The sequence below is a fragment of the Malaclemys terrapin genome, chromosome 6 (assembly GCF_027887155.1).
Source record: "Malaclemys terrapin pileata isolate rMalTer1 chromosome 6, rMalTer1.hap1, whole genome shotgun sequence".
In the NCBI taxonomy this organism is placed as follows: domain Eukaryota; kingdom Metazoa; phylum Chordata; order Testudines; family Emydidae; genus Malaclemys; species Malaclemys terrapin.
The window spans coordinates 93,821,280-93,847,888 of record NC_071510.1 but is presented as its reverse complement, the minus strand read 5'-3'; the positions used below and the strand labels follow the sequence as shown (position 1 = coordinate 93,847,888).

The 26,609-nt window shown below is 40.4% G+C and overlaps 2 protein-coding genes across 2 annotated transcripts in view; one reads left to right on the top strand and one right to left on the bottom strand.

The window, feature by feature from the left end:
* Positions 1 to 557: 557 nt before the first annotated feature.
* On the bottom strand, positions 558 to 25,323 carry SREK1IP1 (SREK1 interacting protein 1). The gene is made up of 5 exons (XM_054032131.1): positions 25,208 to 25,323; positions 9,952 to 9,999; positions 7,655 to 7,795; positions 4,281 to 4,359; positions 558 to 2,899 (listed from the first exon to the last, which is right to left on the bottom strand). Exons 1-5 carry the CDS (start codon positions 25,218 to 25,220, stop codon positions 2,713 to 2,715), a joined length of 468 nt encoding a protein of 155 aa, XP_053888106.1. The 5' UTR covers positions 25,221 to 25,323; the 3' UTR covers positions 558 to 2,712.
* A 200-nt stretch (positions 25,324 to 25,523) lies between these two features.
* Positions 25,524 to 26,609, top strand: part of CWC27 (CWC27 spliceosome associated cyclophilin) — a 226,383-nt gene continuing 225,297 nt past the window's right edge. Inside the window, exon 1 of the mRNA XM_054032130.1 lies at positions 25,524 to 25,688. Coding sequence (XP_053888105.1) covers positions 25,647 to 25,688 — 42 coding nt within the window. The 5' untranslated portion in view covers positions 25,524 to 25,646. The remainder of the gene's footprint in view (positions 25,689 to 26,609) is intronic.

Below are 26,609 nucleotides of genomic sequence, written 5' to 3'. Positions count from 1 at the left end.
ATGGCACAGACGGAAGAGGGACACACAAAGAGCTTGTCCCGTAGAACAGAGGAATACAAGGAGTCCCTCATGCGTGCGGTAAGCTTGGCCTCCGCCAGGTACAAAGTGTGTGACCCCCTCCTCTATTAATCCACTGAGCCATTCAGTTTCCAAACTACCATCAAATTACATTTTTCTTTTTGCAATAAATTTATAAGACTCAGAGTTCACTCTAACAGTTTGGTGTAAGGTACTGACTGCCCTCAAGTCCCAAATCAATGGTAATTAACAGCATTCAGCATATTGAAGGAGGGGGCTCAATGCCTTGCAGGATGGAGCCTCAATACCTGCAATCGTCAGAAGTTAAAAAATTTTGAGGGCACAAAAATATTTTGACCACTGCATCGCTGAAGATTACCTGACCTCACTTATGCCAATTAGTTTTTAAATGTATTAAACAGTCTGGTAATAAATCATGAAAATGGAAGTGCATAGTGGTAGTGGCGAATAAACAGCAACTACAATTGTACAATAAAGACATTACATTGTTTGCAGTTTTGTAAAAGGCTGCACAAAAGTCTAGGTAACATTTTATTAATCACTTCCTGAATTCAAAATATTGTTTGTGCAAATTTGAAGGGTTAGAAGTCAAATAAGAATCTGCAAATCAGTTACATAAGGGAAGCACAAAATCAATGTCAAACATCTGCTTCCTAGGTATATTTTAAAAATGCATTTCAGATATAAAGCACAATATAGGTTATAGTCTCTACACCGCTCTTTACAAATAAATTTCTTAAATGTTTTGCTCCTGGGTAAAAGGAGATTTAATGAATTTTTTGCTCATAGGCCAATTTTAAAGGCTCAGATACAAATTTTACATATGCCAATATCACAGTATTCCTAAAAAAGTGTCCTATTATGTCCAAAATAAAGGAAAAATGAACTACTTAGAAATATATTAACTAGGTATGGGCTTGTCTACATAGCACAGGCAATGCAGGCTATGGGTTGTGATTTCTAAAAGTGCTCTAACGTGTTGTGCTCTAACTGGCCAGAGTAAAATCTGCTGGCACTGTCTAAAAGTGCCTAATTCAAGTTAATGGTCTTTCAAACAGGAAAAGTTTAACACAAACGAGGTACCTTTTAGAACATGGCAGCAGAATTTACATGGGGCAGTTAGAGCATAGCACATCAGTGCATTTTACAAATCACACCCCTGTGGCACGCTTTGCCATACTGTATAGGTAAGCCTTATGTCTTATTAAGAAGGTACAGCAGTAAGGTTCAGACTATGGCCCCAATTCTACTCACTTATACGGATTTTACACCAGTATAAATGGAGTAATCCTGACACACTGACTCTCTATACCTGCAATGGGCTTGAGGTAATTTGAAACAAGAAATATTAGTATTTAGGTTCCTGATCATCCAGCTATTATAGCCAACGGGGAATTTTGCCACTGACTTCAATGGAGCAGGAGCTGGTCTTTAGACAACAGGGCACATGCTGTGTTACATAATAGAAGAAAAGATTTTTGGTTTTATAAAGCCATTGTGAATTTTATAAAGAGAATGGTGAATGGGGGTTGAAATTATCAAGAGTATCCAAAGTGCCAGTCTTTGATTTCCCTTACCCCTTTTTAAAAAGGTGAGTAGGTAATCTTAATGCCATAAATTGACACAGGACTGGGGCATTACTGTAGAAAACATTGCTGGATTGTCACTTAATACGGATAACAGTATATGCCTTATACACACTCGCCTGAAACCAGTGAGTACGTACTCAGTCGAGCTCAGCAGTGCCTCTGCTGCTGCCATGGTACCACGGCTATACTGCTATTTATACACGCGCTAGTCCCATGAGAGCTAATGTATGTGTACGTGAGCAGGGGAATCATACCCATAGCTCACAGTGTAGACACAGCCTTACATCTATTTTACGAAGAAGAAAAGGAAACTAAAGAATGATAGGTGTTATGTTTGTCCATGTATAGATAGGGCCACTTTCTGAGTATGATAGAAAACAATCACCATGTGTTTCAAAGTACATTACCAGATCAGTTCTAAAAGACTGTTCTTATTTGTAGCAAAGATTTACTATTTCTTCCCTTACTCTGTCCCTTCAAAAAAACAAAACAAAACAAAAAAACAACCCTCAACCTTTCTTCTACCTCAATGTCCTTATTTTTATTCACCAACGTCTCTATTTATTGCTTTTAAGTGGTGGCTGATATGGAATTATGTCAAACATGTAGGTTTTTATTTTAATAAAAATCAAGATTTTAGAAAACTTAAAATTAATAAAAATGTTTCAACAAATTTTGTTAAAAATTCCAGTGGAAAGCACATTTTAATTAGTTCAAATCTTTCCCTGCACATGTTAGCAATCTGAATATTCTGGTCATGCATGGGAGCTAGCAATCAAAAATGGACTAGAAATGAACTAACCACAAAAGTTTAAACAACTAGTCTATTTTCTTGGTCCAACTTGCATAGAATGAAAATAGTGAAACACCATTAATTGCAAAAAACAACATGTAGATTTCCCTCCCACCCCCAAATATTTCATTTTAATAACCTAAGGTGTGGATATTTGTAAATAAATGTACTTTTAAAATATATAGATAATTTTTTTTTAACCTGACAGTATTGTAAAGCACACATAGGATAGATTTGAAAGGAAAGCAATCCTAATCTTTCAGGGTAATGAAAGCTGAATGCACTAACTCCTCAGTCGCTACTAGAGGAGTCTGAACTATCAGACGATGAATGTTTTTCTTTTTTTCTCTTCTTTTTTTCTTTTTTGTGTTTTCCTTTCTTAGATTTACTCTTTTTCTCCTTTTTTCTTTCTTTTTTGTGGGATTTCTGTTTTTTTGGTTTTGGATCTTCTTCTTCAGTGACACTTGATGAATAAGATCTGTTAAAAAAACCCAAAATTAATACGGATTACGTTATCAATCAGGGTATGTACGGGTGAATCATATATTCACTTTATTTTTCTTTCTACACTGAATTGAATGCTGGAAATTGTATAAAAACATGAATTCGTGCAGTCGGTATAGAGGTTGTCTACTCCAGCCTGTAATGGGCAAATCAATCAAATCCATGCTCATCCAAACTTTGGCCTCTCTGATGAGGCTGCCTCACCAGGAAAGCAAGGAAAGCACTCCTTAACTAACAGTGTTCAGAAATGTGTAAGTTATGTTTGGAAAGAGTTAGTTACTCATCCTTGTAAATTAATTACTAATTGTATCTTACTGGTTTAAACGTTAATTTTATTTCTTTGCTCTGCCTACAGCATTTTCCAAAATATGGAATGTAGACAGTTCAAGGTTGAAACTTTATTGATAGGCAAATGATCTTATATGTTTAGGTCTTTAAAAATGGATAGAAAGCACGAAATCAAGGCACATAACGAGATGAAACCTTGACCAGAAAACCTACAGTAATAAAATCTAACTTAATACCTTAAAACAAATGGCTGTACTACCATTCTCGTTCCCACAATCCCTGCCAATTCAGAGAGCAGATGTTACCAGATGCAAAAGATATATACATTTTCATTAAACTGAATTGTCTGTTTAATAAGAGATAAATCTGGTGTGACATTTAGAATATTTCATGAATATGTAGTAACTTGGTTTTAAGTACAAAATTTAATAATGCAATTGGGGGGAGGGGGGGGAGGAAGTCCTCTTTACCTTACTTGATAATAGCTTCATAAACTTAATTGTTACTACTTGTGAAAGTAAGGTACGCAGGATTTGACTTCTTCATAGTAATAGTCAAAGTGCACTAGGGAACTTTTAGTGCACACTAGCAGGGTCCACAGAGACAGTGTGCAGAATTAACATAGCTATACCTTAATGCCCCAACTGACTTCAATGCGGGTACTCACAGTGCATAAAGTTAAGCTCCTGCATAAATCTTTGTAGGAACAGAGTCTTAGTATGGTGATTGGTAGACTATCAAGCAAATAAAGTATTATTTTAAATTCTCATTCTACATAGTTTTATTTTGTTGTTTAGAGTAAACAAGAGTTTTCTTTTAGTATTTGTAATTGCAATGTCTAATCACTTTTTAGCCATGTTCCGGATTTGTTTACAAAAGATTAATAGTATGTTTAGTTTTATAGGGTAAAAATTCTGTATCAGACATTCAAATTTAGTATATGTGCTTTTGTAGAAGCAAAAATAAAGGTTAACGTGCACAGGATATAACAATTTGGTAAGTATATTTTGGACTTTAAAATATTAAGAAAATTCTGTTTTGGGCTTAATTAGGTATTTGTACGTTACCTTTTCCTTAATTTCTTTGATTTGGATTTTTCTTTGCTTATTCTTTTTAGAGTCTTCTTTTCCTCCTCCTGACTTGTATCTGTGGATATAAAAATTGCATTTTATATAAAATATTTTTCCTTTTCAACTTCAAAATTAATTTAAAAACTCTCACTGAAATCAGTAATTTTTTTTATTCCTAATGTTTGTTTCAAAGACCAAAACATTTTGTAACCAAGTGCTATTTTGCAGGTTCATTTAAAATATTTTGCAGAGCAGCCGCACTTTGGTTACACAACTCACATTGTAAAGGACCTGCAGCTAAGTACTGAGAATAAAATTAGGTATGTGAAACATGGCCACTTTTTCTTTCTTTTTTTTTTGTTGGTGTGCTTCGGTGGCGCTCCGGCCGCTTTTTTTTCTTTTTTTGTGTGTGTATGTGCGCGCTTTGGCAGCGCTCCAGTCGCTTTTTTTTCTTTTTTTGTGTGTGTATGTGTGCGCTTTGGCAGCGCTCCAGTCGCTTTTTTTTTTTTTTTTTGTGTGTGTGTGCTTCAGCGGCATTCTGGCTGCTTTTTTTTTGGCGCTTGGGGTGGCAGGAGCCACCTTATGTTCGCGTTATAGCCATATTCGAGTTATCGCAGGGCGCATTATAGCGGGGTTTCCCTGTACCTTCTAAAAATGAAACCTACATCTATCTCCGAGTTGTGAAGAATACGTATTAAGGTAATAACAATAAACAAGAACGCACTTTTACGAAGAAATCCATTATTTAATTGAATCTTTCTGACTTTCTTCCACCCTGCTTGGAAACAAGCCCATTTTATTTACAACCCCATCTGGAACTCTTGGCTTCTTCTCTCATCTGTTCCCTACCTGGAATCAAGTGTCCTCTGTGATGTTGGGCCTAGTTGCCAGACTCTAGGCAGAGATTTTATGTTCCTCTGTCTGGGCAATCCTAGCTTAACCTGCCTCCTTCTCACATTTCATTTGCTTCTTGAGTTAATTTAAACTTGAGTGAAGTGGCATCTTGGGCAGCTGTTGCAAGGCTGTTAAACCCTTCATGTCTTAGGATGTATGTACCCCACACCTGACTATCACACAACTGGTTTAAAAAAACAAAAAACACTTTCCACAAAGGAAGGCATCCTTTTAAGGATACTTTAAGCCAGTGCATCTTGAACTACCCACAGACCACCATGGATGCCATAGAAAGGTATCCTTAAGTAGTAAGACTTTATCCTAGGAACTCAACCCATATACTCCCAGGAGGGGAAGCCCTGCTGAGAGTTTACTTAGATCAATCATCTGAAGACTGATATTGGGGTAGGGGAGATGGTATTGAGGATGTGACATCATTCCATAACCATGAAGATATCATCACTAAAACAGCTGATAGTTGAGATTCCAAACAAGCAATAACAAAATTGTATAAATAGAGAAAATACACATCTAGTTTACAGGCAGATTTCAGTTTTAAGAGCTATTAGTAACAAAGATATGTAAAACTTATAAATTCAAAATTCATAATATTAAGGTTGCTAGTGTTTATTTTAGGTAATTCCGTAATATTAATACCATGACACCAGATGCAAGGATGTATCATATCTGATTATAATACTTCCTTCAGCCTTTGAATTAGAGGTTTCCCAGGAAACATCTACCTTTTAATGCTGAATTTGTCCATCCAATTAAAATCATGTGCTGAATTTGTCCATCCAATTAAAATCATGTGTGACCATCATTCTTTTCTGTCAAAATGACTTTTGAGGTTTAGCGGAACAAGCAGCAGGAAGTGGGAGATGTGTTTAAAAAACTGGGAGAGAAAACATTCCCAAAAAACCTAGATGAGTTTTCAAAAATGCTGTATAGAGCACCTACAACTTAAGGAAGAACATTTATACTAGATAGGGATAACACAATATCCTCTAAACATCTACATACAACTAACTGTTTCTCTCTAGGGCTACATTTACCTTTGTGTTTCCTAAATGAGTGTCCATTCAGAGCCACGGTTTCAGAAATCCCTAGGTCCACAAGTACACAGTTTTTCTGAACAACTTAGTTCCTATCCACAAGTTCAAAAGAAAGGCTTTTTGGGAAAGCAAATTCAGCAACTCATTTTGCCAAAAGAGGTCCTAGCATTTCTTTTGAAGTGTTCTAGCAATACAGGAGGCTATGTTGGAAAACATCTCTCTACCTCGCCTTCCTAATGTCATCAGAATAACCACTTCACAGAGTATGTTTACACAGGAGTTAGAGGTGTGACTGTAGCTCATATAGAGATACCCAACCTAGCTTTAATCTTGCTAGAGTGAGTACCAATAGCAGTGAGGTCACAGCAGCAAGGATTTCAGCATGGGCTAGTTGCCCGAGTTAGTACCAGAGTCCCAGGTGTGCTTGCACATCCCATGCTGACACCTGTGCTGCTGTGGCTTCACCGTGCTACTCACACTAGCTAGATTAAAGATAGCTTGGGAATGTCTACACCTGCTGCACCTCGATTGCTGTATAGATATGCACACAGATAGGGTTTTGATTAGGAAGTGGAGGCAGGGTCTAGAATAAGAGAGCAATAATAATGCAAATGAGTAAAAAACATTAAGAAAAGTGCATCCATATCTAAAACACATATTCTAGCTCCCAGAATAACAAAGACTAACTGCCAAGTAACAGCAGAATATCATGCCCCAGCATTCCTAAATTGGGGGCTCACAGTATGCTAGAACAAACTCCCATCTGGGACCTTTTTGTAGGTTGAAACCTTAGCCCTCCTGCGTCATCTTCTGATCAACTTGCGTACTGTGGACTAATTAACCCCACCTGGTTTTCTCTTCCTCTATAGAGGCTGAGCTTCATTTCCCCAAGACAGAAAGCGAGCAGTTATCCCTCCAAATGTTAACTGTCAAATCAAAACTATTAGCTGCATTCAAACAAAATAATGCTTAAGAACTAGAGAAGAAACAGACTGAACAAAGAAAAGCATTTAAAGAGGCATCATTTACTTGGGGGAAGGAGAGAAAAAAAAAGAATTGTTTCAGCTTTATGCAGTAAACAAAGGATAACATCAATGAAATAATGTATATTACTTTCCCTGCAATGGGCATTTGCACATTCCAAAACTCACAATCTTTTGGATTTAAGAGCCTAAATGTAGGCACCCATGCTTGAAAATCTTGGTCAAATGTTTTTAAGTAGAAGCTTTTCTCATTTTTCCACAAGGTGTCAGGGGGGTCTCAAATCTCTTCAGCCTGGAGCCATGCCATAAAAGCAATTTTTTTAGGTCATTGGATAAGACAGAGTAAAAAGTGAACTCTACAAGAGTTAAATGACAGTTACAGGACTTTAAACAAGATAGCTTCCCAATTTAGGATTATGCTCTGTTATTTAAAACATACTCTTTTTCTCTGGTAAGGCCTGCAGTTTCCCCAGCTCCTCTTCCTCGCTGTCTTCACTGCTCGTACTGCTAACGTCTAAAACAATGTCTCTTTTGGGGTCCACCCGAAGAAAGTTTCTGCATTCAAATGTCAGATGACCAGCTGAATAAAAATCAAAAAAGAGTAAGCCATGAGCAGAAATACTTCAAATTATAAAATAATGTTAAAGAGTTACTGCTTTGTGCTGAGAAATATGTGTTTTCCCTTCCAGTGACAAATTATATTTGCAGTAACCAAAGGTTATCAACTAAGAATGTGTACGTATACTATGTCATTCATTATTTTCTAAAACATATGTGCATCGGTGTGAGTTTCTAGTGCTTTATAGACACATTAGGAAAAAGGAATTTGAAGCTAGCTTACACTGAACTTATTCTGAAACATGAGGATTGAACCAGGAAGGTAGATGTGGGGTGGAAGCAACTGCTTGCCATTAAAAAAAAATCTCAATATATTCTATGATCAGCTCAAAAACAAAATTCCAGGATAAAGGTGAAATGAACTAACGACCCTCTCCCAATTACTGTAACAAGCGATAACATTTCTATCTTAGAGGTAATAGACTAATTCCTTTTTAATGCAGTTAATATTATAAATGCTATTCATTAAAGCACCCTTTGTCTGCAGCAGCAGTTATCCGTAGCAATGTGTATTTTAAAGAAAATTAGGGGCCAAAAATCCTAAGTTTGTATCCAGGCAACAGAAACTCCTAACTCATCTGAAATAATGGACCTGGGGAAAAATGTGAAAAAAGGGAGCTCCAAATCTATGATAATTTGTAAAGCTGTCAGCTGAAAAAATAATGTAGCCCCATATAAAAGGAAAAGGCTGCTAGAAGTCTCAACAGGAACCAGGCTACTTACTGCTACAAACACAGCTTCTTCACATCAAAGATAATCTCCTGAAGCCCAAGCAATAGGGAACATTAAAACAGAATAGGTTACTTGGCTTTCCTAATTTCTTTCATATCCAAAAAGTTTACAACACTGCACATATCAAACAATTAATTCTATACTAACATCTAATTGCCTTCAGAGGCGTTGACAAGTAAAGCAATGCAGTGTCAAAACTTGCTGGAAGAAAGTCTACTCTCTCTCTCACCATGTAACCTTTTTCTAAATCAATTAAAAATGGTTTGAAAGGTTTGTCAACAAAATGTTCATTAATAATTAAGGGAATAATTAATTACTTAAATAGTATCAAACATGTAATAAGAAGATTTAGTATTAATTTTTTTAAAGATAGACTATAAACCAGATCAAAACTAATTCTGTGCTAAGATGTTAAGAGAGAATAATCACTGAGCTTCCCAACATTTCCCAACATACAATGTTGAAATGATAAAGAACAGCTACAGTACTTGCAAGGTAGTGTGTTATGGTAGTGTCTTCCAAAGTGTGGGCATGCAGAGGAACAGCCCTTGAATTGTTCTTTAGAGTCTCAGCTTTCATTAAAAAAAAAAAAAAAAAAAAAAAAAAAAGTATATCTGGTATAGTTGTGAAATGACTGTAATTAATGCAAAAATTCTTGTTTGAGCTTGCAGAGAGCCTGATACAATAGTTCTCAGATGTGAACTGCTCATTCATCAAAATGGGTGCCAACTCAGATACCAATGAGGATATGTAAAATGTCAAATTTGTTAGCCATTTCACTTCTCACTGAAGCATGTAGGAAAGAAGTAGTATCTTATTATTAGGACCCTACCAAATGCACAGTTCATTTTGATCAATTTCAAAGTCAGAAGGCTTTAATTTTGGTCAATTTCATGTTTTCAGATGTTTACATCTGAAATTTCACCTGGCGGTCCCAACCCAAAAGGTACCCGGAGGTGGGTCTGATCCCCCTGCCACTGAGCAGCCCTTCAGGTAAAGGGGAAGTCCTGTCCCTCCCCAGCCCAGCAAGGATTTGCAGCTAGAAGCCCCTGGCTGGGGCACTCCCAACAGCCCAGGGGAGATCAGATTTCACAGGGAAAGGCTTATTTCATGGCCCATGACACATTTTTCACGGCCGTGAAATTGGTAGGGCCCTATTTATTATGAAGATCTACACTAAGGTTTCCCACAGCGTGGGAGTAGGGAGCACACAAAAAAAGTATAAATTATGATAGGCAGTCTTTTAACAACGCACTGCAGAGGAGGTGCGTTTGTGTATGTATGTGTGGAGGGGGAACGGTTTCATTTTCCCGAAGAGAGAGCTCAGCTTTCAGAAGTTTGAGAGAAACTGCACTCTGGGCATCTTTATACTGCCTTCATACTTACGATAGCCACACTTCTTGCATCCTGCCCTGATATTATCCTTATTTCCACCTGAAAACAAACAAACTTCCATTAATAATTGGGTGTTACTAATTAGACCTTAGTTTCTTTTTATATTTGACTTGACACCGCGTTAAAGTACATACACATTCTGTAGTGATTTATTCGTTAGAAAAGTCTATTAGAAAACCTAATATCTGGTCTATTGTCCGGCTATGCCGGAAGGACAGGAAACACTGGATGTGTTTTAATTAGGCTGCAACTTTATTCCTAAATGTCTGGGAGTACCCGGCAGATAAAAGTTTACAGTGCAGATAATTCTCTAATTATTTACATACACCCGGGGATAGGACTGCCCCTTACCCATCCTGGTCCTCTGCAATCCGACTGCTGGGACCTCTCGCCCCCTCCCCAAATGAGGAGGGCTGACTCGCTGTCATACCAGTCCCTAAACACCTATTTCCACTCCTTTAAAGAATACCTCCTTTAAATCCTCTCTCAATCTATTTTATCTGATCACTGTATCCATTCCCTATGGAGTACCTGCACTGGACATCTGCCACAAGGAGGCACCAGCAATTAGCTTGGCTGCCTTACCCCATATCTAGCTGGGTTCCCAGAAATCTTCTGATGCCTTCTTCAATACCAGCCAAAAACATATCAGCTTCTAAGTCTGCAAGTCAACCCCATCTGCCATGAATAACTCTTGCCCGATATGCTACGTAAGGATGAGAAATCACCAACTCCCTTATGCCATCCATGATTTTGGCTACCTCCCTGTTCTCAGACCTCCTACCCTTGTCCACCCATGGAGGCTTCACAGCTTCCTGCCACACCCTGTATCACAACATGCCCATCCATATAGTTTTTACTCCTGGGAAAAGTTCCAGGATCTGGCTCAAGTCCCTCTTAGCTCTGAACATTAAGTCCACCTCTTCACACATTCCTAAATCATTTCCCCCGAGGTGAATGACAATCCTACCTGGTGCATGCACACAGGCCACCACGCTATCAGAAGGGGCATAAGCTGCTCCCATAACATGCACCTCCCCTCACCCTTTTTACTTATTTTGGTAACCAAAAGCATTGAGCCATAATGTAAAGGGAAACAGAAATAACTTAAGAGAATTTTTCACTTGACCAGAGCTCAAAGAGCCGGGAAGTTACAACATCTCCAAAGTCACTTTTCTACAGCATATCCTATCACAATAATCCTGATATTCCATGTTAAAACAATTAGTGCCAAGTACTTTTAGATAAATCCACTCTGAATGACTGGAATAATCTATTTTAATGATGTTTTGCATTTTTATTTTTTAGTTCTTTTCCTAAAGAATGGCAACAAATGAAAATTAGCCTACTGTTAAAATATGTTAATTACAACTAAATATTGCCTTTAAACTAAATGCGGGGCTTCTTTTTGCTATATACATTTATTCAAGCAATTATATAGCTTAACTTTCCTTTAGAGTCTTAATTTTTACTTTTTTATTTTAGAAAATGGTGAATGATGCATGTCTTATTTACCAAATTTTGTCACTAATTATTTTTGTCAAGCTCTAGTTGGATAGATAATAAAATTCAACTAAAAATTTCCCAAAACATTTTTAATTAAATAAAACCACCTTAAATGTGCTGGATACATAGGAAAAAAAAGTTTATCATAGTATGTTTTGCCTTTAAGGATTCGTCTAGACTGCAATTAAAAACCTGCAGCTGGCCTGAGCTAGCTGACTTGGGCTCATGGGGCTTAGGGTAAAGGGCTGTTCAGTAATCAGTGTGGCCATTCGGGCTTGGGCTGGAGCTGGGCTCTGGTATACCGCGAGGGAGCAGGGTTCCAGTGCTCAGGCTCCAGCCTGAACCCAAACGCAATGAAGCAGCCCTTTACCCCAAACCCTGTGCACCTAAGTCAGCTGGCATAAGCCAGCCAGGGGTTTTTAATTTCAGTTTAGACATACCCTTAAACTAACACATTTATTAATACATTCTTTGTTTATCTATAGTTAGTGAATTTAACTGATTGTTTCTGGTCGCCATGTCCTTCAAGATTTTAGAACTAGTATATAAGTAAATGAAGCATTGGTTAGGTAAGCTTACCTCACATAACATGATAAAGGCCTCATCCTTACTTAGTGGATAATTGATTAGCAATTAGTGTATAAATAGATGCATAAGTAATATATGAGCAATATATATAGATTCTGTATGCCTGCATAATTGAGTATGGTTATGACCTCTGTATAATCTTCCGAGATAGGACAGCGTGAACAAAGGTTCCTGGCAATGAATAATAACATCTGGACATTCTGTTATTGAGTTTTTGGTGTGTCTAGGGAAAATGAGGGAAGTTTCTGTCAGATAACTAGAATTGATAGTTTTGTTATTGTTAAAAATTTAGAAAAACATGTTATATAACTTAGTGTGCAATCAGGATTATCATATAGGGTAGTACATATTACCAAATAGAAAAGGAGCGATTGTGCTAAAGAATGAGGAGTGTTGATAAAAAGTGATATGTAATATTGTATATAAAAGATCATGTTGGGACCTGAGGTCTCTGTCTATCTGACAGACAATTCATTAGCCTGCTACCTTCCACCTGATCACTGAGATGTGGCACTCCGTACCTGTGTGAATTAAACCTGGATACTGGATTCAAGAACTCAGAGTTATCAGCAGTCTGTCTGCTTTCCTTGGGTTTGTGAGTAAACCTGTGGGCCTTGCCGAATGGGGTTCTGAAATATCACTAAATAGTAGAGATCATCCTCTTACATGTTGTTTTTTGTTTATAGATTGGAAGAGGAAAACAAGCTTTCCTGCTTTTCCAACTCCCAAAAGGTTTTTTAACTTTGAATGAAGTAGTCATTGAACTGAACTAGTTGAAATAAACTGAAATGATTAAAATACTCTCTCTGCATCTACAGAAGAGGCTACGGCTGTCAAAAGCTGATTTAGCACTTCAACAAAAACTGGTTCCAGGTGCTTAGCCAGTGACTTCCACCAGTTCAGAGCTTTGACTTTCTTTAATACTTTATCAGGAAACGTACTGATTAATAGTATTTCTTGTATTTAGCCTAGAGGATTTTAATAGATTATAATAAGTTTAGGCCTTAACCTAGATTGTCAATTTAAAAATTAATTTTCAACCAATTTAAAATGTTTGTGTTTGACACAAAATAAGAAGTGATATTCATCCCCTGTGGGGGGGGAGGGATAGCTCAGTGGTTTGAGCATTGGCCTGCTAAACCCAGGGTTGTGAGTTCAATCCTTGAGGGGGCCACTTGGGAATCTGGGGCAAAATCAGTACTTGGTCCTGCTAGTGAAGGCAGGGGGCTGGACTCGATGACCTTTCAAGGTCCCTTCCAGTTCTAGGAGATGGGATATCTCCATTATTATTATTATTATAAAATTATAACTATATCTGTATGTAAATTAAAAAAAATTTACTGATTTAAAATCCAAAATCCAATTTGAATAAAAAAAAAGATTTAAGAAAACACAAAACAGATTTTCATTCACCCTACAATCATTACAAATTATATAAAATTTGTCATGTGCACTCATGCATTAATTGTACATACGTATTTCCACAGATACAAAATCTAAGTTATGATTTCTAAACTGAGAGATAAACACAAACAAGGGCACAGTCAACTCATGCAGTTAACTCATGCGATTAACTCAAAAAATTAATTGCGATTAAAAAAATTGTATTGCGATTAATCGCACTGTTAAACAATAGAATACCAATTGAAATTTATTACATATTTTTGGATGTTTTTCAACGTTTTCAAATATATTACAAATTACAACACAATACAAAGTGCACAGTGCTCACTTTATTTTTTATTACAAATATTTGCACTGTAAAAATGATAAACACAAGTAATATTTTTCAATTCACCTCACACAAGTACTGTAGTGAAATCTCTATCATGAAAGTGCAACTTATAAATGTAGCATTTTTTTGTTACATAGCTGCATTCAAAAATAAAACAATGTAAAACTTTAGAGCCTACAAGTCCACGCCATCCTACTTCTTGTTCAGCCAATCGCTCAGACAAACAAGTTTGTTTACATTTGCAGGAGATAATGCTGCCGGCTTATTTACAATGTCACCTGAAAATGAGAACAGGCATTCACATGGCATTGTCGTAGTCAGTATCTCAAGATATTTACTTGCCAGATGCGCTAAATATTCTTATGTCCCTTCATGCTTTGACCACCATTCCAGAGGACATGCATCCATGCTGATGATGGGTTCTGCTCGATGACGATCCAAAGCAGTGCAGACCGACGCATGTTCGTTTTCATCATCTGAGTCAGGTGCCACCAGCAGAAAGTTGATTTTCTTTTTGGGTGCTTTGGGTTCTGTAGTTTCCGCATCGGAGTGTTGCTCTTTTAAGACTTCTGAAAGCATGCTCCACACCTCATCTCTTTCAGATTTTGGAAGGCACTTCAGATTCTTAAATTTTAGGTCAAGCGCTGTAGCTATCTTTAGAAATTTCACACTGGTACCTTCTTTGCGTTTTGTCAAATCTGCAAAAGTGTTCTTAAAACTAACAACATGTGCTGGGTCATCATCCGAGACTGCTATAACATGAAATATATGGCAGAATGCAGGTAAAACAGAGCAGAACACATACAATTCTCCCCCAAGGAATTCAGTCACAAATTTAATTAACACATTTTTTTAACAAGCGCAATCAGCATGGAGGCATTTCCTCTGGAAAGGTGGCCGAAGCATGAAGGGGCATACAAATGGTTAGCATGTCTGGTACGTAAATATCTTGCAATAACAGCTACAAAAGTGCTATGCGAATGCCTGTTTTCCCTTTCAGGTGAAATTGTAAATAAGAAGCAGGCAGCATTATCTCCTGTAAATGTAAACTAATTTGTTTGTCTTAGTGATTGGCTGAACAAGAAGTAGGACTGAGTGGATTGTAGGCTCTAAAGATTTACATTGTTTTGTTTTTGAGGGCAGTTATGCAACAACAACAAAAAATCTACATTTCTAAGTTGCAATTTCATGATAAAGAGATTGCATTACAGTACTTGTATGAAGTGAATTGAAAAATAGTATTTCTTTTATCATTTTATAGAGCAAATATTTGTAATTGAAAAAAAATAAATAGTGAGCACTGTACACTTTGTATTCTGTGTTGTAATTGAAATCAATATATTTGAAAATATAGAAAAACATCCAAAAATATTTAATAAATTTCATTTGGTATCCTATTATTTAACAGTGCAATTAAAACTTGAGTTAATCACGTTAACTGCAATTAATCAACAACCCTATTTTGTTTTTGATAATTTAGTAAATCAGCATCTTAGCTGATGCTTTCATGCAGAAATAGTTTCATTTGTGGTATTAAGGTAGAATAGGTTATATCCTTTGTAAAGCAATAAGCTAGGATGTAAAAAAAAATTAAAGAGGGTAGAAACAAGCACAGGTCAGATGTCAGAAATCAGACACTGAGAATTCTCCCTACGGTAGGATATTTTGTACAAAAAAATCTGAAGAACTTAGCCTTCTGAAAATGATGTTAAAGTTGCACGATAATTTCATTTGTGTATATTTCTGATTCTTTTGTCATGGCTGCTTAATTGAGTTGAAAAGACACCAGAAGATATTCAAAGCTCTTTATTAATAACAGAATACTTCTGCAGATTTAAATTGAAATTACATATACAAAATTCTTTAAACTACCCCCCCCCCCATTATTATATATAATTAATATTACCCTAGTGTCTATGAGCCCTAGTCATGGATCTGGACTCCACTGTATTAGGTGCTTTTCAAATACAGAACAAAAAGTCAGTCCCTTTGTTCCCAAGGAACTCACAAGGAACAAGCTGACTGCCCATTTCTTCTTTCCTTACACTGACATGACAGGACTTCATTATGGAGCAGCTGCTGGCACTTCATAGTTAAGGTTGCAACTATAAACTGATTCTCCCTCTTAAACTCCCCCCCTACTCCTCCTGCCCCCCAATGGAAAAATAAATAGTGTCCTCAAAATTGGTTTGAATTAGATCCTTTAACTAATTCTAAGTCAACAGGACAAGAGATTAATGATATTACATCATAAAAATAATAAAATAAAAATAACCAGATTTTAAATGGAAACTTCAAAATAGTACACCAGCTCCTAGCAAGCTATCTTTGGCTTGCTGGGAAGCTCATTGTCTTCAGGAGGCTCTGCAAAACACCAAGGACCCATCAAATCCACATGTAAGAGTTTTAGAAAGCTAATTTGCCAGTGTATTAAAGGACATAGACAATCTATGCAATACAGGGCACATACATATTATGAAGCAGAGTTTTCTGCCAGTCTCATTTCCTCCCTGACACACATCTCTTTCAGACTCCCTAAATTCAGCAGGAGGATTCCCACTTCAGTGCACTGGTTGAGGTCTTCAGAAGTGGGACACTTGCCTAGAAGGATGGTGAGATGCGGCAAGCTGCAAGACCACAGGACTTAGGGATGGCAGAGAGGGAAGAGACTACTGAGGAGGCAGCAATCTCTCATCCTTGTTTGTTCTCTGTGTATGGGCTCCATAGCTGGCTGTGGGCCCCTGAGTAATCAGCAGAGACAGCTCTGTTTGCTGGTGTCTTGGTAGGGGCCATGTGGTTCTGACCCTTTTACCTTTGATCAGCCCTGCTGTTTGAAGTCTCAGTAGTTAATTACTCCCTGGTAGTGATGGTTGGGGCTGAGCTGAGCTAAGCAGGGACACTTGGTATAAAAAGTCACTTGTTAGGTGAACTCAAGAGCTGTGAACAGAGGTAGCTAACATGATAGTTTGGGAAGGAGTTCAGAGGGGGACAGAGAGAATTTCCTGAAGCTGGGACTTCCTGTGCATGAAGTGCAAGTTGATGGCCATGCTGAAAGAAAAAAAAAAATTGGATTAAAAGGGCAAGTAGAGATACTACCGAGAATCAGAGAAGCTGAGGAGTTCCTAGACAACTAAACTCAGGAAACTTCAATATCTCAGGTTCCTGGAAGAGACAAACTGGCCATCAAGGAGTCAGAGAGAGAGAGAGGAACTCAGCAAAGGCATAGCAGTGCTTAATGACCAAAGGCAGAAGTCAAGGTGGCTTTCTACACAGTTGGAGGCTGACAACGATGGGTAGGCTGCAGCCACCAGAGAGAAGAGGACCTAGGAGGAATTCCACACAGCTAGAAGTTTACCATCGATACCAGGTCCTCAATGTGGAAACTGTGGAAGATCTTTCTGAAGATCCGGCTGGTCAATGGAACAGAGAGCTGTGGATGTCTGCTTGGCCCAACCTGTAAGAAAATCAAGCTTGCCCACAAAGAGATCTTCAACTGGCGCCAAGGAAGATTGATGATCTTTGTTGGGGATTCTACAACAACAAGAATAGAAAGAACATTCTGCCAAGGACTGACAGACAAAAGGCAGCATGCGGCCTTCCCAGAGCCAAGAAATGTCATGTCACACCAAGACTGGATAGGCTTCTGAAGTTGATGGGTAAGGATCCACTGGTGATAGTCTACATCAGCCCTAATGCCACTGCACTGTGGGATATCTCACAGATTATAGGTGACTTCAGGGAACTTAGAATGCTGCTGAAGAAGGAGAATGTCCAAGTGATCTTCTGTCTTCCTTCACCAAAGGACATGGAGGATCTCCAAGAAGTCAAAAGATTCTGAAAGTGAATCTCTGGCTAGGTAAGTGGTGAGGATGTATGGTTTTAACTTTATGGAATATTGGTCCACTTATGGGGAGAATTGGCTGTACAGTTTGGATTGCCTTCATCTCAGTAGAAAAGGAACCAATTTTCTCAGGGACAGCCTGGCTACAGTAGTTAGGAGGGCGTTAAACTAATAACAAAAGGAGAGAGTAAGAAGAGGGAAGAAATGGGCATTCATTTAACACAAAATTGAGATGCTGTAAACACAATTAATCAAGGAACCAAAGGACAAGAAGAGAAAAAAAATTCTTTAATTATGTATACGCCAATGCTAGGAGCCTGAAATTGCTCATTTATGAACAAAAATTTGATCCAGTTGGTGTCAGAAACCTGATGGGAATATTTGCACAATTGGAATGCAAAAATCAACTGCTATAATTTATTTAAGAAATATCAAGTAGGCAAAAGGGAAAGGGTAGTGGCACTCTGTCAAAAATGACATTATTTGTTTCCAAGTGAATGAGAACTCAGAAGAAAGTGATCCATATGCATTCAGAGTCAATGTCCTAACAGATATACTCCCATTTTGTGCTTTTAGTTATCGTCTGCTACAGACCATCAAATAACACTAAGGAACAGGGTGACCTGCTTGTTAAACACATATCTAGAATATGTAGGAAAAAAAGTTGTGTGATCATGGGGGCCTTAAGTTTGAGTGACATATGGTGGTCACATGCTGTCAGTATTAACACATCTTCAGAATTTCTAAATATTCTAGATGACAATTTCCTAACTCAAGAAGTATTGCATCCAACATGGACAAATTCTATATTAGATCTCATCTTTACAGATAAAGAGGAATTCATCACAGAACTAAAAATTAGTGGTAGCTTAGGTACAAGTGATTATGATTTGATCACATGTGTCACATGCAGGCAGAATAAAGTCCAAACCAGTAATATATGCACTTGGTGCTTTAAAAAGGCATATTTCACAAAACTAAAAACAATTATGAGCCATATCAGCTGGGAGGAAGAATTTAATCACAAAAATGTGAATGATAATAGGGAATTGTTTAAGAACACTTTACTAGATGCCCCAAAAGCCATAATACCACAATCCAGAAAAGCCGTACTGGTTAAAAAAAATGACCTGGCTTAAAGGGGAAGTGAAGGGGGGCTATAGAAAATAATAATGAGAATGATGATAAAACAATATATAACAAATGAAATAAAGGGGAAGTTAGCAATAATGAATATATATCAGAAGCTATGAATTGTAGACAATTGATAAGGGAAGCAAATGGACACAAGGAGAAAACTATGGCCAGCAGAGTTAAGTACAAAAAGGATGAGTTTTTTAAAAAGTATATAAGAACATAAAGAACCCTAACAATGGTTTTGGATGATTACTAAATGGAAATGGTGGAATTATTATTATAACACAGAAAAGACAAAACTGTTCAATAAATATTTCTTTTCTGTATTTGGGGATAAGCCAGATGATTTAGTCATCTCATATGATGATTACATTCTTTCCATAAAGATCTCTCATGAGGATGTTAGACAGCAACTATTAAAGTCAGACATTTTTAAATTAGTAGGTCCAAATAGCTTGCATCCAAGAGTTTCAGCTTTCACCTTTATTCAACTGCTCTTCTACTAAGAGCTAATTTTATTTCCATACTGAGAAAACTTGGATATTTACATTAAGCAGAGGCAGAGCTGGATATCATCTATATACTGTTGACAATTCAGCCTGAACATTGTCAGCAGCATTCCCAGTGGTTTCACATAGATATGGAATAAGGTGAGGAAAATAAATGAGCCTTGTGAGACACCGACTGCAGACAGAGGCTATGGAGGTGGAGAAACCGTTGCCCATAACAATCCTTTGGATTTGGTTTGAGAGAAAGGACTGTAGTCGTTTCAGGATATTTCCGTTCATCCCCACACTTACTGGGCTGCAATAGGAGTATTTGGTGATGTTGCAGAGACCCAGCAGAATTAGTATGGAATTATCTCCTTCCCTTGACTATGATCAGGAATAGATCATCCAAGAAGCCAAAGGCTGCGTCTGTCTGTCTCTCTTTTTGAAACTTACGACTGGACAAAATAGGGATTAATATGAGAATTGAAAGACACATAAGGAACCGGTTAAAGGGGAGACTACAACTGGCCATAGCAAAAGCTGAACTGTCAGGCTGGAGGAAGGTTACTAGTGGAGTTCCACAGGGATCAGTCTTGAGACCAGTCTTATTTAACATTTTTATTAATGACTTTGGCACAAAAAAATGGGAGTACGCTAATAAAATTTCCAAATGACACAAAGTTGGGAGGTATTGCCAATATGGAGGAGGACTGGAACATCACACAAGAACAGTGGATGACCTTGAAAACTGGAGTAATAGTGTTACCCATAATTTGACAGTCCTGCGGTAACCCCAGAATGTGGCAATACTGCCATCAGCCATCTTGTATTTTCAGGTTTCAGAGTAGAGGCCGTGTTAGTCTGTATCCACAAAAAGAACAGGAGTACTTGTGGCACCTTAGAGACTAACAAATTTATTAGAGCATAAGCTTTCGTGGGCTACTGCCCACTTCTTCGGATGCATATAGAGTGGAACATATATTGAGGATATATATATACACACATACAGAGAGCATGAACAGGTGGGAGTTGTCTTACCAACTCTGAGAGGCCAATTAAGAGAAAATTTTTTTTTTGGAAGTGATAATCAAGCTAGTCCAGTACAGACAGTTTGATAAGAAGTGTGAGAATACTTACAAGGGGAGATAGATTCAATGTTTGTAATGGCTCAGCCATTCCCAGTCTCTATTCAAGCCTAAATTGATTGTATCTAGTTTGCATATCAATTCCAGCTCAGCAGTCTCTCGTTGCAGTCTGATTTTGAAGTTTTTCTGTTGTAAGATAGCCACCCGCAGGTCTGTCATTGAATGGCCAGACAGGTTAAAGTGTTCTCCCACTGGTTTTTGAGTATTACGATTCCTGATGTCAGATTTGTGTCCATTAATTCTTTTGCATAGAGACTGTCCGGTTTGGCCAACAAAGAAAATAACAGAACACCACTAGCTGTCACCTTCAGCCCCCAACTAAAACCTCTCCAGAGCATCAGAGATCTACAACCTATCCTGAAAGATGATCCTTTACTCTCACAGATCTTGGGAGACAGACCTGTCCTCGCTTACAGACAACCCCCCAACCTAAAGCAAATACTCACCAGCAACCACACATCACTGAACAAAAACACTGACCCAGGAACCTATCCTTGTAACAAAGCCCGATGCCAACTCTGTCCACATTTCTATTCAAGTGACATCATCATAGGACCTAATCACATCAGCCATACCATCAGGGGCTCGTTCACCTGCACATCTACCAATGTGATATATGCCATCATGTGCCAGCAATGCCCCTCTGCCATGTACATTGGCCAAACCTAAGGTGCCACAAGTACTCCTGTTCTTTTTTTGAAAATAGAAGGAATGTTTGGACAGCCGACCTTGGTTTGAAGTGCCTCTGACACGTGTGTTTTATTGTTATGACCAGAAATGCTTTGACATGAGATAATGAATAGTTTGGTGAAATTACGAGAATTGGTGACTTTTGGAGGTTACTATGGTGATCCACTAGGAGTCACTGTAAGTTATGTGCTTTGTTTAAAGTTAGCTATAAAAGATAAGGTAAAAGAATATGCTTTGGATCAGACCGAGGAAGCTTTTCTTTAGACAAGGATCTGACACCTAAGTTCCCCAGCAGCTAGATGGAAGGAGGGCCCCCGGAAGGCTGGCTGTTGATTCCTCAAAACCATCTTAAACTATGGTAGATTCCGACCTAAATCTGAATCTACTGCTACAGCGTGTGTGTGCATGCGCATGTGCTTGAGACCTAATAAAAAAGTAGTTTTTGGTAAAAACACTCTTGTTTGTGCCAATCATTGATCAAATGGAGGAGCTGTGTCCCCACTGATTTATTCCTGACACTGCCTACAGAGAAACAGTTAAATTACCACTGCTTTGGCTTCTGAAAACCCTAGGTAGCAATAGGATGAAATTTAAAAGTGCAAAATGCAAGCTCATGCACCTAGGAACTAACAAGATTTTTTTCTATAAGCTGGGGACATATCAGTTGGAAATGACAGAGGAAGAAAAAGACCTTGGAGTTTTTGTCAGTTACAGAACGACCATAAGTCACCAATGTGATGCAGCCTTCAAAAAAGCTAATGCAATCCTAGGATGCATCAGGTAAGGTATTTACAGTAGATATAAGGAAATGTTATTACCATATTATAAACCACTGGTGAGACCTCATCTGTAATACTTAAGAAAGATGAATTCAAACTGGAACAGGTGCAGAGAAAGGCTACTAGGGTGATCAGAGGAATGAAGAACATACTTTCCAAGAAAGCAACAGAGGGTCCTGTGGCACCTTTGAGACTAACAGAAGTATTGGGAGCATAAGCTTTCGTGGGCAAGAACCTCACTTCTTCAGATGCAAGTAATGGAAATCTCCAGAGGCAGGTATAAATCAGTGTGGAGACAACGAGGTTAGTTCAATCAGGGAGGGTGAGGTGCTCTGCTAGCAGTTGAGGTGTGAACACCAAGAGAGGAGAAACTGCTTCTGTAGTTGGATAGCCATTCACAGTCTTTGTTTAATCCTGATCTGATGGTGTCAAATTTGCAAATGAACTGGAGCTCAGCAATTTCTCTTTGGAGTCTGGTCCTGAAGTTTTTTTGCTGTAAGATGGCTACCTTTACATCTGCTATTGTGTGGCCAGGGAGGTTGAAGTGTTCTCCTACAGGTTTTTGTATACTGCCATTCCTGATATCTGACTTGTGTCCATTTATCCTCTTGCGTAGTGACTGTCCAGTTTGGCCAATGTACATAGCAGAGGGGCATTGCTGGCATATATAACATTGGTGGACATGCAGGTGAATGAGCCGGTGATGTTGTAGCTGATCTGTGATGGTGTTGCTGGTGTAGATATGTGGGCAGAGTTGGCATCGAGGTTTGTTGCATGGGTTGGTTCCCGAGTTAGAGTTGTTATGGTGAGGTGCGTGGTTGCTGGTGAGAATATGCTTAAGGTTGGCAGGTTGTCGGTGGGCAAGGACTGGCCTGCCTCCCAAGGTCTGTGAAAGTGAGGGATCATTGTCCAGGATGGGTTGTAGATCACTGATGATGCGTTGGAGAGGTTTAAGCTGAGGACTGAGGTGATGGCCAGTGGAGTTCTGTTGGTTTCTCTTCTGGGCCTGTCTTGTAGCAGTAGGCTTCTGGGTACATGTCTGGCTCTGTTGATTTGTTTCTTTATTTCCTTGTGTGGGTATCGTAGTTTTGAGAATGCACCAAGCATGTACCCAGAAGCCTACTACTAGCTAGCAGAGCACCTCACCCTCCCTGATTGAACTAACCTCGTTGTCTCCACACTGATTTATACCTGCCTCTGGAGATTTCCATTACTTGCATCTGAAGAAGTGAGGTTCTTACCCACGAAAGCTTATGCTCCCAATACTTCTGTTAGTCTCAAAGGTGCCACAGGACCCTCTGTTGCTTTTTACAGATTCAGACTAACATGGCTACCCCTCTGATACTTTCCAAGAGGAGACTTAGGGTACGCCCACATAGCAAAGAAAAAACCCTGGCTTACCCATGCCAGCCAACTTGAGCTCGGGGGCGGAGGAGGGGGGAGAGGGGGCTTGGGGCTGTTTCATTGCTGTGTGGACTTCTGGGCTTGGACTGGTGCCGAAGCTCTGGGACGCTCCCACCCCGCAGGGTTCTAGAGTCCGGGCTCCTGTCCGAGTCCAGAAACCGACACAGCAACGAAACAGCCTCGCTGCCTGAGTCGGCTGGCACGGACTAGCTACAGGATTTTCTTTGCTGCATAGACATACTCTTAAGGAGCTTGACTTGTTTAGCCTAACCAAATGAAGGCTGAGGGGAAATACGACTGCTTTCTACAAATACATCAGAGGAATAAAAAGGGAGAAGACCTATTTAAGTTAGGGACTAATGATGGCACAAGAACAAATGGCTGTAATCTGTTCATCAACCAGTTTAGGCTTGAAATTAAACAAAGATTTCTAACCATCAGAGTAAGGTTCTGGAATCAATGAATCATAGAATATTAGGGTTGGAAGAGACTTCAGGGGGTCATCTAGTCCAATCCCGTACTCAAAGCAGGACCAACACCAACTAAATCATCCCAGCCAAGGCTTTGTCAAGCCAGGCCTTAAAAACCTCTAAGGCTGGAGATTCCACCATCTCCCTAGGTAACCCATTCCAGTGCTTCACCACCCTCCTAGTGAAACAGAGTTTCCTAGACCTCCCGCACTGCAACTTGAGATAATTGCTTCTTGTTCTGTCATCTACCATCACTGAGAACAGCCTAGCTCCATCCTCTATGGAACCCCCCACCCCCCTTCAGGTAGTTGAAGGCTGCTATCAAATTCCCCCTCACTCTTCTCTTCTGCAGACTAAATAACCCCAGTTCCCTCAGCCTCTCCTCGTAAATCATGTGCCCCAGCCCCCAATCATGCCCTCCGCTGGACTCTTTCCAATTTGTCCACATCCCTTCTGTAGTGGGGGGGGGGGGGAACCAAAACCAGACAGAATACTCCAGGTGTGGCCTCACCAGTGTTGAATAGAGGGGAATAATCCCTTCCAAGGGAAGCAGTGAGGGCAAAACCCCTAACTGGTTTCAAGACAGAGCATGACAAGTTTATGGAGGGGATGCTATGATGAAATTGCCTACAATGGCATGTGGCCCATCTACAACTCTTAGTAACAAATATCTCTACTCCAACAGCCAAAGATTGGTCATTAGACGGGGAGCATATTTTTTCCCCCAGGTATCTAGCTAGTGTGTTTCATGAATACGCTCAGGGGCTAACAGATTGCCATATTTGCAATGAAAAAGAAGCCAGACTGGGGATTTTCACTTTCCTCTGCAGCATGGGGCTCAGGTCACTTGTAGGGTTACAGTACTGTAAGTGATGGATTCTTTGTAATTTGAAGTCTTTAAATCATGATTCAAGGACTTCAATAATTTAGCCAGATTATGGTTTTAGTACAGGAGTGGGCGGGTGAGATTCTGTAGCCTGCAATGTGCATGCCAGACTAGATAATCATGATGAGCTCTTCTGGCCTTAAAATATCAATATAAAACAACTTTTCCACAACATGAAATCGGGGGTTCTTTCCTTCAGTCTGTTTTGTTTTGTCGCCACTTCCCCTCCAGGCTGATACACGGTCCCCACTCACTTTCTGGCTCTTGTAAAGCTTCACTTTGTGTTCTCACCTCGGGCACCTTTTTGTAGGATTGCCCCACCTGGTCTGATCTCCCATCTCGTCTGTGGGGGCACCCTCCCCTCCCCTGCGCCCCCTGCTCTTTACTCACTCTCCCAGGAGGGGTCCTGCCCCCTTCAAGTAAGGGCGACCGGATGTTTTACGGTGGGGTGCCCCCACCGCCAATGCGGGAAGCCGACGGCCCGGACAGCCAGACTCCCTTCCTCGCCTCCCGCGCCAGGTGTCTCAAGGTCTCCTCGGGCGCCCGCTCCCCCCACGCCAGGACGGATCTCTCACCTGGCAGCGCCATGGAGCCAAGGGCCCTGCAGCGTCTTCCCCAGCCGAGCCGAACACAGGCGGTGGCGCTTCCCGGCCGGAGGCCTTTGGGCGGCGCACTCCGGGCCGCACCATTAGACAGGGCGAGGAGGGGTGAGTGAAATCACCCCGGTGACAGGGGGAGGAGGCGGGGCGGAGCGGAGGAGCCGGGTCGGTGTCAGGATTAGGAGGCGCGACGGAGGCGGCGCGTTTCTCAGCGCTTTTGCTGCGGCTCCACGCTCGGCCTCTCGCCCCGGCTGCCTCCCCCCGCGCCGCGGCGCCGGATCCCGGGGTCCAAAATGGCGGGAGGTTCGCGGGGCTAGTCGGGGATTCCGCAGCGCCGGGACTGGAGCGAAAGCGGAGCCGGGTCCATCCTCGCGGCGCCCCCTCCCCTCAGCCCTAGCTCGGCCCCGCCGCCAGCATGAGCAACATCTACATCCAGGAGCCTCCGACCAACGGCAAGGTGAGCCCCCGCCCCGGGCGCGCCGGGGACGCGTGAGGTGGGATGGGGCAAGGGACCAGCTGTGAGGCTGGGAAAGGCGAAGGGAGCCAGGAGCTCCACTGACCATCACCCGGACCCCCGTTATGCAAATTGTTCCCGCACCCCTGTGCCTGTGCCACACTTCTTGGCAGGTGCAAGTTACATTGGCGTACAGTAGCCTCCGTCAGCGCATAGCTCCTGTACCTGCAGGCTTGGCTGCTTGCTTCGGCGCTGCGCATGTTCACCAGGAGTGCTTGGGTCGATGCAGAGTGCGTGCACCAAGGGTGCGTCTCCCAGTCTGCAAATCTCTACCGTCTAGCGCAGGGGTTCTCAACCCGTTTCTTTCTGAGCCCCTCCCCCACCCCCCTAAAAACTCTATGACCACTTGTGCCAAAACAATGGGTTCTCTGCATATAAAAGCCAGGGCTAGCGTTAGGGGGTAGCACACAGGGTAGTTGCCTAGGGCCCCGTGCCATAGAAGCCCCTGCAAAGCTAAGTTGTTCAGGCTTTGGCTTCAGCCCCATGCGGAGGCGCTTCAGCTTTTTGCCCTGGGCCCCAGCGAGTCTAACGCTGCTTGGCAGACCAGCCCTGAAACCTGCTTGCAGCCCTGCAACAGGGCCTGGAGCCCTGGTTGAGAACCACTTCTTTTGGGAAGTTTTCTCCTGTGGTGGGATAGAAATGACTCACTCAGTGATCTCTGGGAGATGAGTCAAGTTCCCAGTATGCAACTTAGAATAATAGGGTTAGAAGGGACTGCAAGGGTCATCTAGTCTAACCCCTTGCCAAGAGGCAGGATTTGTTGTGGTTAAACCAGCCAAGACAGATGGCTCTCCAGCCTCCTTTTGAAAATCTCCAGTGAAGGAGCTTCCAAAACCTCCTGAGCCAGTCTGTTCCATTGTCCTA